General features: G+C 43.5%; 1 protein-coding gene across 1 annotated transcript in view; it reads left to right on the forward strand.

Moving 5' to 3' along the window:
* Positions 1–25,378, forward strand: part of Alk (ALK receptor tyrosine kinase) — an 854,626-nt gene that overhangs the window by 281,608 nt on the left and 547,640 nt on the right. Inside the window, exon 2 of the mRNA XM_004627384.1 lies at positions 4,239–4,355. Within this exon, the coding sequence (XP_004627441.1) occupies positions 4,239–4,355 (117 nt within the window). The remainder of the gene's footprint in view (positions 1–4,238; positions 4,356–25,378) is intronic.

Consider the following 25,378-nt stretch of genomic DNA (forward strand, 5'->3'; position numbering starts at 1 on the left):
GAAAGATTTGTTCTAATCATGTTTATGGATGGGATAGCATGTCTACATCTTCTACTATGAATAACCACTAAGAAGACAACAATATGCAATGTATTAATTTATTGCACTTTTAGGCTTCTTATTTTTTATTAGTACATGTCATCAGTACATAACGATTGCATCCCTTGTACAGCACTGGCACATGTTATGTCTTAATTATTTTTTAAATTTTTATTTATTTATTTATTTTTAATCTTTATTTATTTGGTACAGGGTCTTCCTATGTAGCTTGAACTCATAGTGATCCCCCTATCTCAGCCACCCCAGTGCTGGGATTACAGGCATGCTCCACCATACCTGGTTTTGGTGGCCAACTTGGTACTAGGCCTGAATGGCATGCAGTACTGGGGATCAAACCCAGGTCCTTGTGCTTGCCAGGCAGGCACTTACACCACTGAGCCCCAACATTTTAATTCTTTTTATATCCCCTTGTCCACCATTCTTTGCCCTCTCTCCATTTCTTGCTCTCCTTCCCCTTTGTAAAAATCAATCTCTCTGTTTTCTTTATCTCTCTTTTATTTTTAGTTTGCATTTTGGGCTTCTTGGGTGAGCCAAACCATGTAGTATTTCAGCTTGTGTATCTGATTTGTCTTACTTAAACTTACGGTCTCAAGGTGCAGCCATTGTCCTACAAATGACTCAAGTTTGTCCTTCTTTATGGCAGAGAAATATCCCATTGTGCACCTATTCCGCAATTTCTTTATCCATTCATCAGTGGGTGGACACACAGGCTACTTCTAAGGTTTAGCTGCTATAAACTGTGCTGTTGTAAGTGTGAGAGTGCATGCCGCACTGTAGTCTGATACCTTCAGCTCTTTCAGGAAGGTATGCAGAATAGCTGGATAAAATGGCATTTCTACATTTAGTTATTTGAGAACTATCCACATTGATTTCTATAGTGGCATACTAGTTTACATCTACAACAATATAGAAGAGTTTCTTTCTCCCATCAGCTTCCAGAGTTTATTATTTGAGTTCTTGAAGACACCCATTTTTAGTGGAATAAGATGGAATCTCAAGCTTATTTTAATTTGCAATTCTCGGATGGCTATAGAATGTTGAGAATTTTTCAAATATTTATGGCTGATTTGTATTTCTTCTGAGAAGTGTCTGTTCATTTCAGTTGCCCATGTTCAGACTGCATCTTTTACTTTCTAAACATTCTAGATGTTAGTCCTCTGCCTAGATTTCAAATTATATTACAAACCTACAGTGATTAAAAACAGCGTGGTACTGGCACCAAAGCAGACATGTGGCTCAATGGAACAGAATAGCAGTGGTGATGAACCTACAGCATGTGAGCTAGAGAGGGCACCCAGGGCCTCTCTGTTAGCACAGGAGCCAAGTTACCCCAGAAGCCAAGCAGCAGATAACAGTTCTTTTTTGAAGCTACAATCTCAGTAGTCAAATGTAGTTGCTGTGTTGGTACTTTGCAATAAATAAGTAGTTTTGGGTGGCAGTTTGGCCACTTTATCTCTGAAAGGTTCACCATCACTGGAATAAAGGATATATAAACAACTCCAAGCAATTCAGGTCTCTGATCTTTGACAAAGGAGCCAACAAACATATTGGAGGCTCATAAAATCACCAGAATGACAATGAAAGTCTTGCCAGTAGCCGGTGAAAATAATGCCTTCAGTCTAGGGATGTTCTTTTAGGCTGTCACTGGTCTGCCTGCCTCACTTGGGCACCTAGGAACTCCTGCTGTTATCCCAGACCTCTTACCTTTCATTTATTCCAGGGCTCAAGAGGGCCTGAGATTCATTCTATGTGAGACAGTTGTGCCCTCTGATTCTGTGCTGCTGAGGTCCATTTCACTCTGCATCTTCATACTTTCAGAGTGGAACACTAAATACATTACATGGATTGCTTCTCAAAGCACAGCTTCTCATTGTGGTAGAAAGCTCTCCTCTCACTGGGAGTGAAGATTGCGGGGAGCGGGGGAGAGGATTGTGAAAGGAAGTCGTAACCTCTTCCCCTTGCATTTGTTTGGTGTGGGAGTCATTTTGTGCATTGTACCATATATCATATCATATCATATCATATCATATCATATCATATCATATCATATGGCATTTAACTAGCACCCATGTCTTCTCAGATGTGTGCAGCTTTGGCACACAACTTCATTCACATAGACTGTATTTTTCCTGCTCTTTTACTTTTCAGATAGGGAGGTCCATCCTTTTGGTTATCCTTTCATTAATTCCTCAAGCCTCACCCAGATTTGTAACCTCTCTACTCTCCCCAAGGACTAGATTGAGGTCTCTTTGATCCCAGAATTCTGGGATTTTTGTACCATGGCAGGATAAAACTTCCTACTTTCTGATCCTATATTCAACTCTGGGAATGCCCAACAAATTGTTGGCATTTTGGTAGACCATAAATTGCTTTAAGATCTGTCTGTAGGGTTGCCCACAGTGACATCCATATCTTCTTGGCAGTTTGTGAATGGCCCTCAGAGGTCTTTTTAAAATACCTTCAGAGTTTTTTTTCTCTGAATATATTGCCTAGCCATCATGAAGGTAAAAATTCATCTTCTATTCTGTGCCTACTCACGAAGTCATGGGTACCTCCCGAAGACTAGCCCCATTGGCTTGATTCTTCATATCCAGGAAGAAGTAGCTACTATTTCTAAGCATAATGGTTAAGAAAAATGATGCCACTTGGAAACAGGGAAATACAACTCAAGCTTAGTCTTCCTGTTGCTTCAATATTACTTAAAATTTGAGCTAAACTGGTGACTCAGACATAGAATGCCTGTTTTTATTTATGTGAGAATCACTGCAGAGATATGATTGTCAGCCTTTGCCATTGCCCAGGCTGGGGACTGGCAGACCTTGTAGAGAAGCAAGGATCTCCTTGCACTAGTTTGTAGAGGCCCATGCGGGGGTGGGGTGGGTTGGAGGGAGCATGGTCTTTCTTTCTGCTGACCCCGTCTGGTGATTCTCTCTTTGATCTGCCTAAACCTGGTTGTCTGGCCTCAATCAAGGAATCTCACTGCACTAAGTTTCAGTTTCTTCAGCTACAAAATGAGGATAGTAGTAGTATTTCTTATATGAAGTAATATATCTAAAGTAGTTAGCAGAGAGCCTGTTCCACACATTTACAATATATATTAATCAGTTTTTAAAGTGAGATACACTTAGCCCTCTCTGAGAAAACCTACACAGCCTTGGGTTCCTTTCTTGGAGCCCCACCTATAAAACATTTGATGTGAGAATGAGATGAGGTGGCTTCTCTCTGCAGCTCCCTACTGTGACTCCTGAGCCTTTTCAGTCCATTTCCTCTGGGAAATTTTGTAAAAATACTGCATGAAGGGGTATCTGACTCTGCCTATTTCAGTTCTTATCTCTGTAGGGTGGATGTCAAAAATTTTTCTAGGTATTAGCCTTCACCAATTCAGATCAATGGAAGGCACAGATGTTTTCTTTTTAAGGATGCTCATCATCCTATTCCAGTTGCAGGGGCACATGGTCCTGTGGTCAGCTTGACCAAGGTGTAGAATTTATGGAAACAGTGAAATGATCTGGAAACAAAAGGCTGCCATGGGTACCAGGTAGAGATTTTCCTAAAGTGCATAGGTGGAGTTGATGCTAAAAGGAAGCTGGAGGCAAGAGAATAGGACCCTACACTGCTGGTACTGCAGGGGATCAGAAGAAACTGGAGGCCAGTGGGCTGGGAAAAGGCTTCTACTACTTTTGCTGCTTTTTCTTCCTTATCTTCTTTCTCTTCTCAAAATGGTTCTAAGTGGGAACTACTGGAATGACAAACAGGCCCACTCAGAGTAGAACATAGCCTTCTGGTTCTAGGCAGTCCTGAGCTTGGTTTGGATTCTATCATTGACTCTGTGAGTCTTGGTGCCTGTGGTTGTGTAGTGGAGATGACCACTGCCATTCTGGAGAATCACTGTGATTATCAAGGAGTATTAGGCAAGTAGAGCTTGGCATTGTACCTATGCTGTGGAAGGTGCAGAAGAAACTCTAGGTCCCTCCCTTCTCTCCTGCTCTCACTCAATTTTTCAACACATCTGCCTGCTAAAAAGACCTGGGCCTCAAATCTCAGTCCCTTTTTCCTTACCTTTCCAGTGAATGTCATGAAAGCCCCTCAAGAACTCTTTTTATGACTGATATTGTGTGACAGCTCCATGACCCATTCTAAACTGAATCAGTATTCTCTCTTTCTTTTTTTATGTCCAGATCATAGCACCTTGGAGCCACCAACAAACATGCCTGTTCCTCCCGATTATTTTTTGTGGAATCTGACCTGGATAATGAAGGATTCCTTCCCTTTCCTGGCTCATCGTAGCCGATACGGTAAGTATATTTTTGGTAGTTATTTATGAGGCACCATCACTAGCTCATGATTAAGGAAGCCAGGAGCTTCAGTTTGTGAGTCATGGCTCTACAGGGACCTTTCAGACTCCTATATGGAAAGAAATCTTTCTGTGTTCTCTGTCTCCCAATGGCATCCAACCCCACCAGAATGTTCCAATTGTGTTCTACACACTAAAAGAAGCCAAAGGTTTAGCTGTTGCTAAATCTCATCCCTCTAGCCTGCATTGTGCACTATAATACCAGAATTATGTTATTAATCATAGATGGGATTGAACTCAGGCCCTTGCACTTGCCAGGCAAGCACTTATTCTCCTGAGCCATCTCCCCAGCCCCTAAAGACCTTTATCTCTTAAGAAGACATTGTCATCATGAGGGCCACAGGTGTTTCAAGCCCCCAGTAAGGTTTCTCTTACATTTGCATAACATCTCAAAGCTTTCCAAGCATGTTTTTTGAAAATATTTCAACTCATTCATTCCTGCAACAGCCTCAGAAATAGAAAACAGATCTGTTACTGGGTAGTCCCTCTCTAAAAGTCATGCCTATTTCCCCTGCCAGCTTTCCATGCCTGATCTCCTGTCTCATTTCCCCCTGAGAGACACATATCCCCTAAGTCCTTATAAGGTTCTACAGGAGAGGAAGTCTCTGTCTTCGATAGCTTATTTGAGCTGGAAGGGGCTGTAGACCCTACCTACTTGTGATTCTGTGCTCCCCCGTTAACTTGGAGTGCTGCGGCTCACTGGCTGGCCTAAAGGAAGAACAACCTATCAGAAAACAGTGAAAAAAGAGTGACCATTGAACTGCCTTTTTGACTGGAGAAAGAAAAGACTAGGTTAGATTTCTACACTTTCTGAAGCTGCATAAGAGCTGTTTTTTTTTTTTAGAGGAATCTCAAGTCATTTAGAGGCTCACCAGAATAGCCATCTCCTTTTGGGTGATCTTGTTCTTCAGACAGATCAGGTGGGACTAAGCTTGTTTTAGAAAGATGAATCTAATTCTTTATCATGGTCACCTTTACTGCACTGGGTGTGGCAAGGATCACTGAGAAGGGGCTCTTTCATTTTGGCTTTAGTTGGTCAGTGGATGTCCCCTCTCTCCAACTTTTTACAAGCTCTTAGTCTCCAGGACTGACAGTAGGTGATAAGACTCTCTTCCCATATATTTGGAGGGTCTGTTGTACTTGGCCTAGATTAATGAAATCTTGTAAGAGTCTTGTAAGAGTCTGTTGCATAAAAAGCAATGCCCATGTGACATCTCCAGTGGGATCAAATCTAACCCAGTTTGGGGCATGCTATGAACCCATCATGACTACTATTGGCAGCAACCAGAGCCAGGATTCAGACGTCTCTTGGCAAAGAGCTTCCTCTAGGGTCTGGGTTGTCTCTTTCTACATTTCCAGAAGAGTGAGGCTGCCACATAGAATAGAGGTCATATTTTATTTCTAAAGTCTTTGTCACTCCCTGAGTTTTTTGAGAGGTAAAAGAAGGCCCATTGTCACTCTGGCAGTACTGGAGTAGCACCAATGTGAGGATGATTTCCTCAAGAACTACCCTGACTACCTCTGTTGCCTTTTCTGAATGGGTAGGACAGGCTTGGATCCAGCCTGTAAAGGTACCCACCAGGAACAACATTTGCTTAAATCCTTCACCTGGTAGCATATGGATAAAGTTTAATTGCCAGTCCTCCTCAGCATATGTCCCTCTCCTCTGTAAAGACTCTAATAAAGGCATGTGTTGGGTTTTTCTGAGTTATCATTGGCACAGAGAGCTTCGCAGATTTGTTGGGTGGTTGCTGCTAGTCCTAGGCTGTGAAAACTCAAGTAACTGTTTCCAGTGTAGCATCTCTTCCCATGTGGAAAGAATCATGAGATGTTTTTAGAGCCTTCCATGAATCCTTTGGGGAAGGTCTAGCTTGTTTTATAAATACAACCGGAGTCCCTTTTGAACTCCCCCTTGTCCAGAGGCCATTTCTTGAGGAGTATAGACTAGTTTTAATGTTTCTTCAGGAACTGAGAGTGAGGCTAGAGTCTTAAGCAGTTTTAAGACTGTCTTCTTGTCTTTTTGATCTCCCAAAGTGACAGACATATCTCTTTGGTGCCCTTTGTATGACTGTGACTTGCTGGAGAAGAGTTGAGAAAGACACTTCCCTCAGTGCGCCACGCCTCCTCAGGGTTTTGGAGGAGCAGGTCATTGATGTCATACCGGCTTGCACAGGTCTAGGAAATCACTTGTTCACAAGAATGATTAACTCCTGGGCCTGTAGGCATCAAAGAAGCAGGGTTATAATAGTGTAAATTTTTTTATAATAACCTCAAGTGTATCTAATAATATGTCCTGATATTCACTGAGTTTCCCCTGTTAAATACAAATAAGCTTTTTTCTCCAGAATAGCTCTGACCTCCCAGAAATTCAAGACTTCTAATCTCTGTCCCAAAGTTAACTTTGCAGCTTCTTCTGCTAGTGTAGCTGCCAAGAATCTCGGATTAGGGGTCCCCTGAGCTCTATCTATGACCATAGGTCCACTGGAATGTTTTCTAGTGAATTAAGTCAAAATGTAATGAAGTAACTGAATTGGTTCACCCATGATGTCTAAGATTATCCAGGGTTCCTCAGAGGAGAAGGTGTTGTCCCTGGACAGAGGTATTGCAGGTACCTCTGGACCTCTTCAGTTGTCAGAGCAGGAAATGAGGGTTCTGGCTGGCATCCTTTGAGACCCCAACGCAGACTAGATAGACTTCTCTGACGGAACTTGAGCGTGATGCCAGCGTCATTTACAAAAGCAAAGAAGAAAGCCTCCTTGAGTAGCTTTTGTCTCCATTCTGGCACCCAATAACTTGGGACAGGCCACTCGAGGACCTTACCTGTCCTGCAACTCCCATGAAATAAGGGCAGAACTTCCCCAAGCAAAGTTCCTTTGCCCACTTGTACCCCTTAATGGCTCAGCTTGCATTCCAAAGCCTCTGCTGGCTCTGCCTATATTTTTGAGCCCCTCTGTGGCTCAGCTGGTATTTCCAGTCCCTTGACAACTCTCCTTAACCAGAATGAAGCTAATGGGAAAATTGCCTCTTGTGTTTACCCCAGTAGTAAAAAAGGCTGAGGAAAGGGATAGCTCTGCCTTCATATACTCACAGTATCTTTAATTAATTAAAAAGTTATTTGAAGGAGCTTAATTAAGTTTTAAACACTGTTTATTTGTTCTGCTCAGGTCATAGGTTTTAAATTACCTGCACTTAAAACAAGGAAGAAATCAAACCTGGAAGCTATCGCTGTGGTTGGGATTTAAGACACAGGAAAAGGGAATCAACTGAAGCCGGTTTGAACAGGCCCTCCTGGCTGCTGCCCTACCCCAGTGAAAGCCTCAGGCATTTCTTTTAAAAAGGGCAAATGTTTTCTCTTCCATTCAGGGAAGAGCCACTGTGCTAGTTAAAATGATTCAGAAAGTAAAGAGGTTCTTCTTTCTCATTCTCAAAGTCCAGAGGCTTGGTTCCTAAGATCCAGAAGGAACAGCAAAAATGAAAGAAAAAGATGGCAGTGGACATAAGCCTATGCTTGATTCCACATCCACACTCTGGGCGAGGCACCCTCAATCCTAGCCTCTTACCTGAATCACAGCATGACACAAACTGAGTAAGCAACACTTAGGTTGGGGCCCCCTAATCCTAGCATCACAACAAGTACACAGTAGAAAAAAGAAACCATTTACAAAACAAGTGAGCATATACCGAGTTAATTTCCAAAAATAGAGTAGCAAAAAGACATGCAGATGATAAGGTGTATCACAAGAAAGAAAGGGGATAAAAAACATCAAGAAAGAAAAACATCGATAGCAGCTGGAAAAAAAAAAAAACAACAACTCATCTCATTCATTTCCCCAAGCTCCATGGCCAGCAAAGCAGTAAACACCATGAGAAGAGTCCCCTGAATTCCCAGCCTAGGGGAGAGAGGGGGGGAAGAGGGAAAAAAGGAAAGCCTTAGGTCTTTGAGGTGATTTTAGAGAAAAAAAAAAAAGTGTGTCCACAGAGCTGTACCTAGTCTCCTCCTGGCTGGCCCTCCCAGTAATGTTATCAGAGAGTCTTTCTAAAAGGAGTCCACCAAATGTGGCCAGGTTTTGTGGTACTCCTGGAGTTGGAGTCTAGGTTCTTCTCATTTCAGTTGAAGAACTGAATGAAACTAAAAGTGGGTGGCAGAGTCAGAGTGAAGAGTGAGTGAAAAACTGGATCTACAAAGCAGTTGGGGCCCAGTAAAGGAGGAAATAGCAAGATAAAAGTATGTGTTGGAGGACACAGGGTGACGGGCCTGGGGAGTGTGTGTGTGTGGGGGGGGAACGATCTGTGCTCTTTCTGGCATTCACATCATGAGGGAACCAGCAAGAACTTCTATATCTGGGTCCGCAGCGGCGGTGCTGGGATCCCACGCCTCAGCCTGATGTTTGGTCTAGGACAGCCTATTGAAAAGCTGTTCAAGTTCTCATGAAAAGTCCACACATAGGGCTTTGGGAACTGTTCTGTGTATGTGTTCTGGGATTTTGTAATTAATGAGTCATACCTACTTCTCCAGTCCGCTTTTCCCTGCCATAATCTCCTGTCTGAGATTCAATTGCATTTTTACAGATCTAGGAACCTAGCTTAGTAAGATCACACAGGATGGGTTCTCTAGCAAAAAAGTCAGGTGACTTCTCTCAGATTCGCTTTTTCTCTTAGGGGACCACTGTCTTAGTTACTCTCCTTTCATTACTGCGACAAAATACCTGATACTCAGGATTAAGGAAGGAAAGGTTTATTTAACTCACAGTCAGTGGAGGTTTCAGTCTATACTTGGCTGGCTCCAACGCAGAGTGGCACATGGCAGACGGTAGACGTTCATGGTGGCAGAAAACAGCAAAGAGCAAAGGATGAAACAGTGGCTGCAGCAGCTAGCAATCCTCTCTTCCCTCCTTGTATTTGTATGCAGACCATTGCCCCACGGTAGGTGTAGCACTCACACCCATAATCCCAGCATTAAATCGAGAATTAATAACAAACTGTAGAAGCTGCCCTCTAACTGCATGAGGCCTGGGGGGCAACCAGACACAAACCATAACAACCACCTACTCACCCTGCTAAATCCTGCCTTAGAAGGCCTTAGGAGCCCATATGTTCATGGTACAGAACTGGTCATTCCTAATGTTCAGCCTAATAGCTCTTAGCTAGACCGCTACAGTAGAAAGTACAGGTGCAGAGCAGAGCTCCTAGTGATGCCTTCATAGGAGAACACTGAACATGTTTTCTTCTTGTGAACCCCACAAGGGCAGGCACCATGCAATATTGACTTCCCAAGGCATCTCGTCACATAGGAGATATTCTTAGAGACCTATATATGATGAATAAATACAGAAGGCCTCCAGAGGTGGGCTTTTCTCATCAGTCTCTATTCAGTTAAGTGTATGTAAGCTCCCACACCACTCTGGAATCCCTTCTGGGCATGTTTACCTATTCCTACTACATAGTCCCTTGGGCCTGAGGCTTTTAAAATGTACTTAACAAAGATGTTCCACTTTCTGTAGAAGAGCTCTAGTCTGAAGCCTGCTGTCCCTCATCTGTAGCAAAGTTAGTCTTGGCTCGTATTAAAGTTTCCTTTCATGACCAACTTAAAAAAATAAATGCATCAGAAGCCCTAAGGCAGTTTAGGATTGTATTTCTTACTGGGATATTTCTAGCCATTCCTAATGGGGGGGAGAGAGAGAGAGAGAGAGAGAGAGAGAGAGAGAGAGAGAGAGAGAGAGAGAGAGAGAGAGAGACAGAGACAGAGACAGAGAGTCAGATGGAGAGAGAGAGAGAGAGAGAGAGACAGAAAGACACAGAGATAGAGGCAGAGAGAGAGAGAGAGAGACAGAGACACAAAGAGAGACAGAAAGACAGACAGGGAGAGGCAGACAGACAGGGAAAGACAGACACATAGGGAGAGACAGGGAGACAGACAGACAAGGAAAGACAGATACATAGGGAAAGACAGAGAGACAGACAGGGAGAGACAGACAGACAGGGAGAGACAGATAAAGAGAGATAGAGAGACAGACAGGGAGAGACAGACAGACAGGGAGACACAGATAGGAAGAGATAGAGAGACAGGGAGAGAGAGACAGAGAGGGAGAGAGAGAGAGAGAGAGAGAGAGAGAGAGAGAGAGAGCGAGCAATGGTTCTCAGGAGATGCCAGATAAGAATTACTTTTTATTTTGTTTAAAGCAGACACTGTTATCTTATGATAAGGGCAAGTATCTATAAATAATTGGAATCTGGTCTTTGTAATGTTAATTCTTTGTAACCAGATTTGTAATGCTGTGGGACTTCAGATAATGCTTTTGAGTTTTCCCTTAAAGTTATTCAGTATCCCTACAGGAAAACATTTATAAATTGTGTATTTTCCCAAGCAGGCAGGTCTACCTCCTGCATATCACAGAGGGTAACACACATATTCCCTGTAGAGCGTCTTGAGAAGAGATTCCAGGTTGAAGGTACAAAACCATGGGGATTTATTAAGCCCCTGCCTGTCCACTGTTTGGCCTTCATAAACCCCCTTCCTCTCTTGGGCTTCACTTCCATTAGCTGTAAAGTGAGAGTGGAGGACTGCCACGGTGGTGGAAAAGAATAGTCCTTTATGATCCCAGGATTCAAACTGTGCCATGGAACTGGAGCATCATGGTTTTTCTTCTTGATAGAGAAGACCCAAACTATCCGACAATATCATCGAGTGCCAGACAAGGGCAATAAAGTCAACGATGTCATTGATGTTAATTTGTGAAGGAGGGAAGAGCTTTCCTGATTGGTGGCTCCGTGGCTGAGTACAGTGATGATTGCAGAGCTTTTTCATTTTCCTGGCACACTTAGTTCTGCTGAGACTTATGAAGATCCCACAGTCATCCTTCGCCATCACCACCACTACCACTATTGGCCTGGCCCCATGCCTGATGCAGGAGCCCACGCAGGGGCAGAGGGGTAAGCCTTGGCCCTCATCTCTCAGTCTATTGGCCAGGGAAATACTTCTGCATTCAGCAAGTTCCATTGCCATGAAAAGTAGCCTCCCGGGGCTGACCTTAAGGCCTAGACATCAAGGAAGACCCATTGCTGAGTAAGCTAAAGGCACAATTAGGACCAAGACTGCCATCCCTTTACGGATATTTGTAGAGGCTGAGCCCACATGTCTGTGAACCAAAGAGGCCAGCAAATTTCTGAGTAATAAATCTATGCCTCTCAACTGCCAGGAAAGTCATTTTAACAAATGTTAACATCTGCATTAATGTTAAAGCCTCAAACATGGGTAGAGGTTTGAATGCAAAAATTGTCACGTCAAGGGATAGTTCTTCAGACCAGAGGTGCCAGGTCTCAGCAAGTCCACGGTGGAGCATCATGCGTGGCCAGCTGTGCTGGGTTCTGACAGAAGGAGGTAAGAAGAGTGAGAGTAGACATCAGGCGTCACTGGTCCAACCACAGGTGTCATGACTGACGGCAGCAGGCCAGTCCTCACTCAGGCAAGCTGTCCAGTCCTGAACGAGTGCGGCTTTCTTCCTGCCAATGTTTTATGAGACGAGATGAGCTGGGGAAAGGCTAATACGATTTACTCACCCCCAGCCTGTAATTATCTCCTTGAGGAAAAAGTTTGACCTGCCTTTTTGAAAGCTCCCCATATTTCTTCTAATTTACGGTGGGGCCTTTTATGTTGTATAAAATATATTCTCTTCCGTGGCATTCAGTATCTGATCCCAGCTCTTTCTTGCTTTGGTCTTGAATGATGAGAGCTAGCTAATTTCATCATCAGTGAGCACAAAGCTGCATGTTCCTCCTCCAAGGCTTTGAAAAGGGGAAGACATCTAAAGAAAGACATTTTTGTTTTTCCTTTTTATTAACTCTGATGCCAGTAGACTTATTTATGGTCTTGGCAGAAGGCTTAGGCTCTAACTACCTACCCAGATAAAAGCTGTTCCATCAGGTAGCACCAGCTGCAGAGAGTTGGAGGCCGCTGGGTATTGTGAAAAGGGGTTTTGATCACCTTGAGTTCTAGAGATAAAGAGACAGATGGTGTCCTTCTTGGCTTTAATTCACATTTTCCCTCTCTGGGTATGAGGAAAAGTCAATGAATATTTAAAACAGAGTGACCAAAGATTCTGCCCCCAGATGAACCACAAAAGGGAATTTTCATTTTTTAACAAAACTGTGATACTTCAGAAAACTTTCAACAAGTATTTCTCACATTTATATAAATGCTGTTATATAAAATTGCAGTGGGTGGAAATTACCCTATAGTCCATACTGGGCTATCAAAATGGCAAGTGAGGGCCGAAGCAGGTTGTTAATGTAATCTCAAGCTACATTGAAAGTAAGCAATTAGAAAAGAATGAGCCCAGGTGTTCTGACTCCAAGAGGAGGGTTTTTTCCATCGAGTTATTTCCAAGATGAAACTGCCCTCCCTGGAGAACATTCATCCTTCCTGGGTAACCTGGTGTCTGGACTGAATGATGAACATGATATTTAAGACTTTGGGTAACTGTTGTGCAAAGACTTGGTGCCCCTGAGTCAAAACCATCCCAGGCAGGTTAGATAACTCACTTTCTCCTGAATGTGGAGGCAGAGTTCTTATGTCATAGGTATTCTTGTTACTCTCCCATCCTTTTTCTCCACCTCAGACTGTTGTCCCTGTTATGTTGAATCATGTCTTCCAACGAGGTACGGTCCTAACACCCCTTGTCCCTGTTATGTTGAATCATGTCTTCCAACGAGGTACAGTCCTAACGCCCCTTGTAACTGTGATTGAGAACTTATTTGGAAATAGAATCTTTGCAGATATAATCAAGTTAAAAATGAGGCGATTCTGGAGTAAGGTCCTGATCCCAGATGTTTAAGAAGAGAAAGACAGAGACGTACATAGGGCAAATATCATGCAGCCATCAGAGTGAGGGACACCCAGCTTGCCTGTAACACTACGAGTTAAGAAAGACAAGCAGCGGTCGTCTCCCACCCGTCAGAGGCACAGTGGCCTGGCCATCAGCTTGATCTTGCACTTAAGACCTCCAAGCTGTGGGAAATGAATGTGTTATTTTAAGCAACGCAATTTGTAATTCTTTCTTATGCCAGCCCCAAGAAACTCACACAAACCTTCATCCTTTCAGTCCCGCTAATGTCCACAAGAACATAGACTCCTAGAAAAAAGAAAATATTCTTCCCAATATCCAAGCATAACAAAACCATTGTTGGGCTTTGAATTAAAGTTCTATTAAAATTTTGTCTATTTTATAGTCCACAGAGACCTATCTAGTTTAGAGGGTGGTGCTTTGAGGAAAAAAATTAAGACTTTTTAATTACTTTCCCTCCTGCTGCCTCCATTACCATCCGTTCTGTAACTGTATCAGTTTCTTTGGTTAAAAAGATTGGATAAATTAAATATCCTTCTTTTTACAAAGGCGGCATAGCACAGTGGAAAGTAGAAAACAAAAGGCATTCTGACCCCCTGTGGATTTTCCTTCAGAGCTCAGGCAGGAAGTTAGTTTGATCACATTTGTGAAATTTTATATTCAGTGTGATTGGCCCTGATCAGTTATTCCAGGACTCAGGCGCCTGGTGCCAGGGCAAAGCAGTGCTCGGTTTCCCTGCAGACACTCCTTTACCAACTCCTTTGCTGGTGACCAGCCAGTTCCTTTTGTGTACTCTTCCCAGCTCTGCTCCACAGAGGAGGAATCAAGTGCTTTCTCACTGCACAATCTGTATTTTTACCTATAACGTGGAATGCAAAAGGCCTTGGGATGCACTCACTAGAAAAGGGTTCATCCCAAAGGAAACACCAGGGCTGGCAGTCAGACAAGACCCAGAGGAGGGGACCGTCTGTTATCTTGAAGGCCACTGACCTGCTGGGAATGAATGAACTCAGTCTACACAAATTTGATAAAATGCATAGGCTTAAGGGAGACATGTTCATAATTCTCCTCCTGGGGCTGGCCAACTGGCTTAGCAGATTAAAGCACCTGCAAGCAGGTGCTGGGGCTGGGATTTGGTCACTGGGCCTGCTATGCCAGCCCCATCCCCGGGGCGCGCTGAGATGGCAATTGAGACTGGGCATGGTGGTGAGCACCTGTAATCCCAGCTCTTGAGAGTCTGTAAACAGGCAGATCACCATGAGTCCAATCTAGTAATGAGACCCTGAACACCCTGTAGACCCTTCCCTGAAATATATGGAAAAAAATTAATTCAGGTATATATGAATTAATATATACCTTTAAAATAAAGATGGATAAAGCATGTAATATAAAGAAATTGTATCTCTACATGGATTCTGGGCAGAAAAAGCGAATGCAAGATCAAGTCACACTCATGACACGGACTTTGGTGATCTGGCAGCAAGCAGCGGGGATGAGGCTCAGGAGCCAGGTGCGTCTGGTTGTGTACACGGGCTGACATATGTTTTAAAAGGAAGGGCAGGAGGAGAATCTAGAAGAGATCCTGGATACTAATGGAACGTGACATGAGTGCCCACTCAAGAGTCCGGCTTGAGTATCTGGCTCTGTGTAGACCAATCACTGAAATGGAGAAGAGGAAAACCATTTGTCAAGGAGAGGGAGTGACCAAAACATGGAGAAGGAGGGGGAAAGGGGCGAGATCCACACTGACCAACATATCTGACATGCCTTCAGAATATTCAGGTGAAGATGTTGGTAGAGTGTGGAGTCAGGTCTTGGCTTTGAGGAGAGAAGCGGGCAGACAGCCTTAGCATCACATGTGAGGGTGAAGCCAGTCAGTGGAGGGTGAAGACCTACCAGTCAAGAACATTGGCATTTCAGAGGAATCAAGCAGAAGAAAAGGACATGTAAAACCGCTGCAGAAGGAGGGGAACCAGAGGACAACATAGCCACAAAGGCCAAGAAAATAAAGAATTTTCTCGAAAAAAAATCATCCATTAACAATGTCGAAGCTGTGGAGAGATAAAGTAGAGCAAGACTGTAAGAGTCTCCCCTCAGCCTCCTAGGTCCCTTGATACCCAATGGCTTTGAAACTTGTTGGACTTGGTACCTGACACATTTTGATGTGAAAATTTTGTCCTGGTACTAGTTGTGTGGTTCTACTGCACAAGCTAGAATTTGTGAATGTCAATAGCCTCTAACTTGCAACTTTTTTTGCCTAAAACAATTTGTTTGGTGCTCCTGGTACTCTCCAAATGAACTGACAGTGAGTTCTGGAAGTACTGCTGCTCCTTTTATATGTGTTATATTCTTCCTTCCTTCTCTCGTATTTCCTACTTCCTTATTGCACCTTGTTCCCCCCCCCCACCCCCAGTGTATTTCTCCTTCCCTTACTCTGTCTTCCATAAGCCTTCCAGCTCCATCTGGCAAAGCCCAGCTGTCGACACTACAGAGCTTCATGTGAGTGCCCTGGCCTACCCTGGCCTTTCTTACCCCTTGGAATTTTTTGATGCAATGTTTTGACAGTGATACCACTCAGGAGGTATCTTCCCCCTTGAAATCTGAGATTATAATTGTAGAAGAGAATGTTTCCTAATCGCCCAAATTCTCCGAGGGAGCAGTGTGATGGGAAAGAAGTGAACTGATTTAAAATCTGGGGCGCCATGAGAAATGAAGAGTGGTTCTGAGTGGGGGTGGGGTGGGGCCACACTGAGCATTTATTGGATGATGCCCATCTTCATAAACCCATGGCCTGCCTTTTGTTTCTTTTTAGCTGTATTACTTTCCCAGTTTGTAGCTCATCTCCCTTATAGTTGAAGTACAATCTAGGTAAACTGATAATGCACTCATCTTTTAGTCTAATTTGCCCAACTGGAAAGTGGAGATGTTAAATGTCACTTTTGTCACTCACTCAGTCTATAGATCTATTTTTACCCATCTGTATTACCTTCAATCATCCGATGAGTACCTACAATTTAATAAACTCTTTGCTTCTGCCTATTAGACGTCATAACCTGTTTTATATAGGTTCAAAATGAGCTCAAACATCTATTTGGAAGGGTTTCTTTAATATTTGTTCTATGATTGTGTTTTATGTGTGTGAACTTCCCCCAAACACCCCAGTCAGTACTGAGGAAGGAGTCTCTCTGGTCTCATGCCTTTCATAATATAGTAGAATGATGTGCTTAGTTTCAGCAAAAAAAATATGCTATGTTTTTCAGAGTTAGTGGAGCTTCTTTTTAGGTACAACGGGCATTCACATGCAGTTGCTAATGATCACATTATATCTGCTAAATTAGACCAGCCTGGGAGGTCAGAGACCTCACTTTAATCCCATGTTTTCACTGAAGAATTTATATAATATCTCTCCATGGGCCTTTGTACCTCTGATGTCACACAGTTCCTCATGTCTTAGCTGTCTGTGTTCCTTCATAATCATTCATAAATTGCAAACTTCTGTAGAGTTCAGAGAATTCATATTTTTCCCTTATCATCCATAATCCTTACTGTAGAACAGTAATAGCAAACGTTTTAGAGCTCTCAGTGGTACAAACAGCCCACTGCAGCACACATGCCCTAGGGTTGCCACCGCTGTCCTTGTGTGTTGTATTCAGTCATATTATCAATTAATGTGCATTAAATCATAACATTTGCTGAAAAATCTAGGAGCAAACTAGCAGGATACTTGAGTTCCTCAGCTCCTAACCTAGAGCTTCCCAGGCACTTAGTTCTGTTTTGGAAGAGGGTAGGGACATTTCCATCCATGCTTTCATTTATGCAGTCATATTAATTGGTCTCAGGAAAGAGATGTATCTGCAGAGGGGATAGTTCCTAGGCTGGACGTACTTCAGTTTATAATTCAAAGATGTGATTTTAACAACTTTGGGCAGGCTTATTTTTTCTTTCCTCAACCTCAAAAAGCATATTCAGCAGACATGAGTGAGCTGAAGAATTTTTGTTTTGACAGCTTTGGGACATCTGAGATACTGCATACAGAGCATTTCTAACCAGCTCGAAAGACATGTGTCCAAAACATCCTGTGGAGAAGAGACGGATCAAGAGGGAAGAAATGAGAGAAAATCCTCTTAAAATGAAATATTTTGTCAAGAGCAACCTCAGATGCAAAATTGTGCCAGAAGAGACCTTAGATTAACAGGAATTTAGTCAGCCCATTTAGATAGATGACTAGAAAAATTTACCATGTGAGAAATATTTAGAAACTGTGAGTTGTCAGGGCCCACAGCTGTCTAATCAAATAGCTTATCTTACAGATGAGGAAACTAAGCCCTAGAAGGACCAGAATTTTCCCTAGGAACAGCGGCAAAATAGAGATTCCAGCCCAGGCCATCTACTTGGCAGAGCTTACAGCTGACCTGTCTGCAGGAGAGCTATGCATGATTGTTCCTGAGTTTTGCTTTTTTTTTTTTTTTTTAATACCTGGACTCACAAAGTATTTTTTCACAGTTTGTTCTGATCAATTGCTTTATGAATCTCATGACCTGAGTACCAGTCTCTGTTGTGCTGGCCCAAGGACTGTGGGGCAGTCCATTCATGGTGTGGATGAGCCCACTGGCGGGCGCAATAAACAAGCCTCCCCAGTCATCAGGAGAGTTTCTTTAAAACTAGATTCTGAGGGTCACTGAGCTGTAGGACTTGGGTTCAGAATCACAGGCCTGTAGCTCACCTATGTACTACCTACTCGGATGTCCTCCGTAGTAGCCACATTCATAGCCCACCAGGCTCTCTGGGAAGGCAAGGCACAGAGCAATGGGGACAAGACACAACTGAGAATCCCAGCTTGGAATATTGTTTCATTTCCTCAGATACTATCTCATCACCTATAAACAGGGAAGGACCTTGTCTCTGAACAGCATGGTTGTGAAGACTCTGAGGACTGATTTGAATATTCCCAGAGCCTAGGTGGTTCCCTGGTGCTTTTGAAAGAATGCAATCTGTTACATTGAGAGGCCAGTAGCCTTGGTTCTGATGTCATGACTTTGGCCTTTTGTGTCCTAGAACATGAAAGTATTTTTGTCTCTAATCATGGTATTATTTGTTGTAACTCAAAAATGAGGTAGGCTCAAAAGTTTAAAAAGTGCTTTATTTTAGCTGGTAACCAGCGGTAACACCTGGCACAAAGTGCCTAAGTGCACACCGAAGGCAGGGAGCGTGGGGCTTATAAAGCTTAAAACCGCAAAGCAGGCAAGGTACAACTCAGGGAGTTCAAGGAGATATGGCAGCTGTTGAGACTAGATATGGTTAGGGGTCTGGAGAGGTTCTTGGAATTTAAGGGTGTAGGAACAGCAGTGAACATTTTTGGAACTCAAGGGGTGGAGTGAGGGCTTGCAGAAACAGAAGTTCTGTGAGATAGGCACATTTTACAGCAGCAGACGTGGTTCACTAATATGGCGCATACAGAACAGGATGACGGCACTTTGGTCAGGTTATAACACTATTCTATGCAGTCCAATTTCAAAATCCATACAATTAAACTAAATTAAGCAATGGTCAGTTCCTTGCCTGTCTTAAATAATCTCATTCCCTCCTCTATTCTCAAAAAAACTTTCTAGCTAAACCTTTACCATCTGTGAAATGGTACTCTAGGGTGAAGTACAGAAATTGCCTCTTCTATGAGCCTCTGGTAATCCCAGGCAGAAAGAATCTCCTTTGTCATGTGTCCCTGTGGCTTCGCTAGGTGCACCTGTCCTAAGAGTTGGGTTTGGGCAAGTCCATCTCCCCTGTTGGACTTGGAGTCCCTAATTGGTACAGAGTCCATGCTAGGAAAACCTGGTATCCTCCAGTGTTAAATTCTGTCATCAACACTAAGCTGAATGAGGTGGAACATGTCTGTAATCCCAGCACTCTAGGAAACTGAGGCAGGAAGATCACAAGTTTAAACTCATCCTAAGTGGCATACTGAGACTCTATCTCCAAATAAAAAAGGCCTGGGTATTTAGTTCAGTATGAAGGCTCTAGGTTCAATCCTTAGGATTATTAAAAAAAAAAGAATATTTCCAGCTAGCAGCCCCATGTGCATATAGACCCAGAGGAGTAAGGGGAGAGGATCCATTTTGCGTATTCTGTTGTTTCCCTTCCCTCGGGCTCCCCCTGTGATTGTCGTGGACACCATATGGCTCAGAACTCTTCTCTAGCATTTGAGCTCCAGGAATCCCAATTACACAAAATCCATTTAGGTAGATGTACTGAGCAGTGGTACAAAGTGCTCATGTTTGCCATGGCCATGGGAGCTTGCTTTACTTTATTAAACACTTCTACATCTGGCCAAGTTACATCACCTGCCTGAGACTCAGTTTTCCCATCTGTAAAATGAAGATTCTGAGCCAGTTTACTTCAGAAATTCTTAAGATTTTAATCACCTTCAATATTCTGCTTTCAGATTAAAAACACATCTTATTTTTCTATTGTAATGGCCACAAATAAGAGAAATGAAAATCAAGCTTCTCATGCCCATCTCTCACCATCATGCCCACTTATACGCACCGAGCTCTCCCTCCTGAGGCTGTGCTTATGTAATTGATTGATTACAGGAGACTTGGCCCTTCTTTACTGCAGCTTGATTGTAAGTGAATGAAACAGATGTCTTGAATTGGGGGATCAGTCTCCAGATGCCTTGCAGGGAGTTGGGTGATGGGAAGGAAGCGAACTGATTTCAGTTCTGGGACCCCATGAGAAATGAAGAGTGGCTGTGATTGGGCGTGGAGTGGGGCCATATTGAACATTCATTGTTCTGAAGTTAGTGACTACATGATGATGGTGGCTGGTGCATTAACTTAAAGGCAGTCACCTACTGGGTGAAATGCCCCCTCAAAGTGGTTATCCAGAAAGGGGTAACAGTCTTTCACCATCCAAGCCTGAGCCAGAAGTCAGGCCTCTTGGGCTCCTGCTGACCTCCTGGCTGGAGCTGAGCTACAGCACAGGTTTCAACCACTTGTCCAGACAGGGTCAATTCATCTTCTAATAGTAGAGATGGAGGCCTGAGAATCATTTTATTCTATCACTTTATTTTTTAGCAGGGAAAACTGAAATCTATAAAGGCCAACTGACTTGCATGAAGTCACATCACAGAGGCAGGATTAGAACCAGGCTGCCTCATTTGAGGCCTTGCACAGGGAAGCCAACTAGTATGCCACAAGGGAGGGATTGAATAAGAAGCTCCCATTCCCTTTGCTTTCATCCATACAATGCAATAATGTTTGAAACAGTCCAGCCTTCACTGCTGGACATCCACACCCTAATGTGTCCTTTGCCACCGCTGACCCCTGCACTAATTTTAAAAATAGTAGTGGTGACAGCTGTAGTAAGTAAGGCCAAGCTGTGTGTGCAGCCTGACACTGGGCACACAATATATACACCATTAATTATTCTTTCACATGACAATGCTACAGGGAGTCTGTACTTTTATTCCCATTTTGTAGATGAAAAGATTGAGGCATGGGGACATCAAACAATGTACCCTGAGGTGCAGTTGGAAATTGGCTGAATTCAGGTTCCAACTTGTGTAGCCTGATCTCATGCAAGATATATAGTTCACATTATTTCCTGTGCTGCCTCCCCAGATACTCTGGTGCCCCCTATTCCTAAATATTTGGATATAAAACAAGGAAAGGCTCTAGCCACCATCTCAAGTCCTCCTTGGTTGAAGCAGTTCACTTATCCCTAGGTTTCTGTTGATACATCTAAGTCATGGGTAGAGAAAGTGATGAGTCTGCACCAAAGGGCCAGGATAGTAAGAGGATCCATACATAGATCTGAGCAAGCAGATCCATATTCCTCACTTTGTATGAACATTACAATCATCATCATCATCATCATCATCATCATCATCATCATCATCAATATTAAAGTTCTTCCTAATTTAAATATGAAAAAATCAAGACTTAGGTGGTTAAACGAATGGCCCCCAGCACAAGGCCGGTGGGCCCTGAGCCAGAAGGCTTTCCAATTCTCTCATGATCTTTTACCTTTGCTCCTGGCTGAAGGCTTTCTCTCAGTTTAGCTTCTGGCCTGTGAACAGAGCTGCTCAATGGCAGGGAGCTTCCAGCAACCATCAAAGTGCAGTTTTCATTGGCAGATGAGTGCTTCTAGGAAGAGGGAATGCAGAAAGCCTTATTAGAGATTATTTGAACCATTTAGTTGCTGGGAGATATTTGAAACCTACACGTAAATGTTTTTTCTGGGCTGTTCCAGAAAGAAACAAAGTCTGAATTTTGGAGAAATTTTCTAACTGTTGAAGTTATTGCTTTGCTTGCAACCCCAAGCTTAAATAATAATAATAGTAATAGCCACAGGGGTAGGAACTAGACTTTAGGACTGATTCTGCAACCCACACACTGTGTATCTTTCAGCAAGCCCTATCATGTCTCTGACCTCAGTCTTTTCATCTCATGTAGTGTGCAGCGTCCCTTATGACTGTGATGTTGTGAAGTTCTGACAAACCCCTTGAGAAAAGGAGACCCTGGCCTGTGACTCAGTATTATTGGCTATAGAGGACATTCCCTTGGGTAGGGTACAGTCCTAAATGGCTGAGAGTGTTTTGAAAATTCTGGTTTCTCCTGCTCTGTTTAATGAACTATAATTTCAAATACAGAAGCCTCTAAAGGCCAACTGTAAGAAAATCGCCACATGGGCCTGACACTTCATGTGATTCTTGAATATACAAAGTAGGCTTGTCAGGAATATGCTGGCATTTGTGTAGGTCACAAAACAAGACTCTGTAGCTGTATGTTCCAGTACACTGAGCCTGAGGAAGTGAGAGCTGGTTGTTCAGTGACTGTGACATTTGCCCTGACTGAGGCCTGGTTCTCCCTGGAGTGGTGGCACTTGGAAAGTCCTTCTCAGCCAACAGAAATGCACTGTACACCATGTGCTACACAGACTCTGATCAGACTCAGGGTGAGTCTTTTCCCTTTGCTGGGTCTTAGGTTTTTTTTCCTGTCTAGGGGAGTAGTTGACCTTAATGTTACTAAAAGTTCTAATAGACTCTGACTCTAGAAATATCAGCTAAGGATACCATCCTTTCTAAGGGACAACAAATACTAAAGAAATGGGCATCTAGCATCCCTTCCTTCAGGCTGGCAGGTGGAGTATACCACATAAGGCTAATTCTCATGGAAAACTCAAGATTTTGATAAAATATGCAAATTCTGCATCAGCTGATGCCAGTTGAGAATTGCTTCATCCCATATGCCCTTTCAGCAATTCTGGGGTGTCAGTGTTGTCACTGAGCTGACTAACACTTGGAAGAAATGAGTGCCTCACATTACACAGCATCTAACCAGGCTGTGTGTCACATTCACTGAGCCACCAGCTCTGACTTCCCCAGTCTTGACAAAGCTGACAAGAGACAGGAGCCAAATCTCAAATCTTGTGCTCTATTCCTATGAAACAATTATGATGATATTAAAGTTAATACATATTAATGAATAAGAAATATGGGTATAGAAATACAGGAGTACCTCAGTTCATGAGCTCAGTTCTCTCCATAGTTCTGGTCACAAACTGGACTGGATAAGAATCAGATTTCCCCACATGCTCAGCATTGAAACAAGTCATTGAATGTGGTTCAGCTCCTATCGGGCTCAGTTTGGGAACAGACCCATGGAAAGAATCGAGTTTGTGAACTGGGGTACCACTGTACAGGGAAAAGATTATAGGGCATTTGGGGGCCACAAAAGACAACCACTGAACAAATGAAGACAGTCGGACACAATTTTAGGCTGCCTGCACCCAAGCAGTTAAACATTGTGTCTAGATAACTACAAATCAAATGCTAAATAAGCAGTTTTAGCGGGAAAGTAACCCCAATGCAGAGTTACAATCATATTCTCCAATTTTAAACTAGTAGCAAGCCTGATGGTTGTCACACATGCAGATCTGATGATGCAGTTTAATGACTCTTGGGGGCCCCTTCTAAACAACAACATTATCTTTGGCCGTAGAAATCTTACCCAGTTCACCTTCACTTTTCTCACTGGGACCACTTATCTAACCGAGGAGGCACAGCAGGTACCTGAAAAATACAAAGAAAGCTGGCTAGGAGCATCGAGCCCTAGGCTTCATTGTGTGTGGCCACGGCTGCCTGAGTCATACGCTTCTTGGGATTGGGACTTGATCGTGACAGTGTGTCCTCTGACTCAGTCTTCACCTGGGGCATCCTGGGTCTGGCTTTGTAGAGATGGTACTAGGACCTTCAGAGATAGCCAAGATGTCCTGGATCTTGCCCTGCCTCTACCTTGGTGGTGCTTGTTCTTCAAATCTTGACTCCTATTCATGTTTGTGCATCTGAATCAGGGAAGCTGTTTCTGCTACCTTTTCAGATCATCATCCTCTATTTGTGGGGTATTCACCTACGTGTGTGTGTGTGTGTGTGTGTGTGTGTGTGTATATGTATGTATGTGTGTCAGTATGAGTGTGTGTGTGTGTGTGTGTGTGTGTGTGTGTGAGTGTGTAACTGGGAATCAAATCCAGAACCTCAAACATTGTTAGGTGAGTGGCCTGCCACTAAAATAACCCCAAATTCTGTTTGTAGGATCTAGAAATCATGCCTCGGGAGTCATAGGAAGTAGCCTATCACAGAAAACCCATTCAGTCACTTCCTAGCTGGATGACCTCACATGTGACTTCACCCCTCTGAGTCCCAAGGTCTCCATACTGATAAATGGGGACAAGAATCCCATACACGTCATGGAGATCCAGGAAGAAAAATGGTGCAAATGGCCTGGCATCCAATCTGACCCAGGGAACCCCCAGCAGGAGCTACTGATTCTGAATACAGTTCCCCTGCCATCCCAGGATTGCCTGGAGCATGCACAACTGATCTTGAGCTATCTCAAAAACTAAAAGTGGCTGCTTCTCCCCTTGAAATTGACTCAAGCTGACTTGGAAAACTTGTGGCAAGTCTCTGAGTTCTCTGGTTAAGGATGAAAGTACACAGAGGATGAGTTGGAGAGCCTCTGGCCAGTCTAAAGACAAAGGATTATTGGACTTTCTAAGTCCACCCAAGGGGGGACTCACATGACCAGAGCACATAACTTCTCTTTGTGCCCTCCCTGTGGGATGTGGACCAAATCTGAAACTCATACGATCTCTTGAGTGTCTGAGCCTGGCATATGGCTTTGACTGGGAAGTCTCTATCACTGAAAAGCTGATACTGGCTTCGGAGGCATGCCCTCTGGCATGGCTGCTTTGGTATTAGTGGTCTCATTCATTCCTAGAGACCAGGTCTCCTCCCCACGTTCTGAGTATTCCAGGTGGGTGCTCATTACCACTTCCTCCACAGCCAAGAGATAGATAAGGAGACCACACATCTGTTTGGGCAGGTTGCCACAGAGCGTCTCTTGTCAGTGTCCACAGCATCCTCCTGAATGGCTATTATACACTAAAGCAATATCTTGTGCTACATGTTAATACATTCAGATTGTGTGAGGCATTCTGTGGAAAGTTGTAGGCTCTAGGTATATACTGATGAGATCTCTCTCTCTCTCTCTCTCTCTCTCTCTCTCTCTCTCTCTCTCTCTCTCTCCCCCGTCTCTTTGTATGTATCTGTCTGTCTGTCTGTCTGTCTGTCTGTCTGTCTGTCTGTCTGTCTCTGTTTCTGTCTCCTACTCACTCTCATTCATTGTGAAGCAATCACCTATCACTTGTCTGACTTGGCTTTTTTGATTAAGAATCTGGAGGGAAACTGAGTCCCCTTTGACTGTGATGTATATTCAGCCTCCTGTCATGGGATATTTGGCTCCTGACATTGCCAGCCCTTGCTTAGGGATGGCAGCTTTCCAGTGGAGGCGGAAAGAGTGAAAGTGACTGTGTTAGCCCTTTAGGAGCTTATGAGTCCCTGACCTCCACGGATGGAAAGCACCCCATGGGGTGAGTGCTTCTTTCCTCCCAGTTTTCAAATATAAGAAATTAGGTATAGAGAAGGGAATAGACCTGCAGGTCCATCAGCTTCTGGATGCAGGACTGAAAACTTTTCTGCCTTACTAAAGCCTGTTTCCCCTCACAGCATAATCAGCAGGTTCTGAGAAATCCCATCTCCTCTCTTTTCCTCTCCTCTCCTTTCTCCTCT

This window comes from Octodon degus, unplaced genomic scaffold (genome assembly GCF_000260255.1).
Source record: "Octodon degus isolate 3935 unplaced genomic scaffold, OctDeg1.0 scaffold00019, whole genome shotgun sequence".
Classification (NCBI taxonomy): Eukaryota; Metazoa; Chordata; class Mammalia; order Rodentia; family Octodontidae; genus Octodon; species Octodon degus.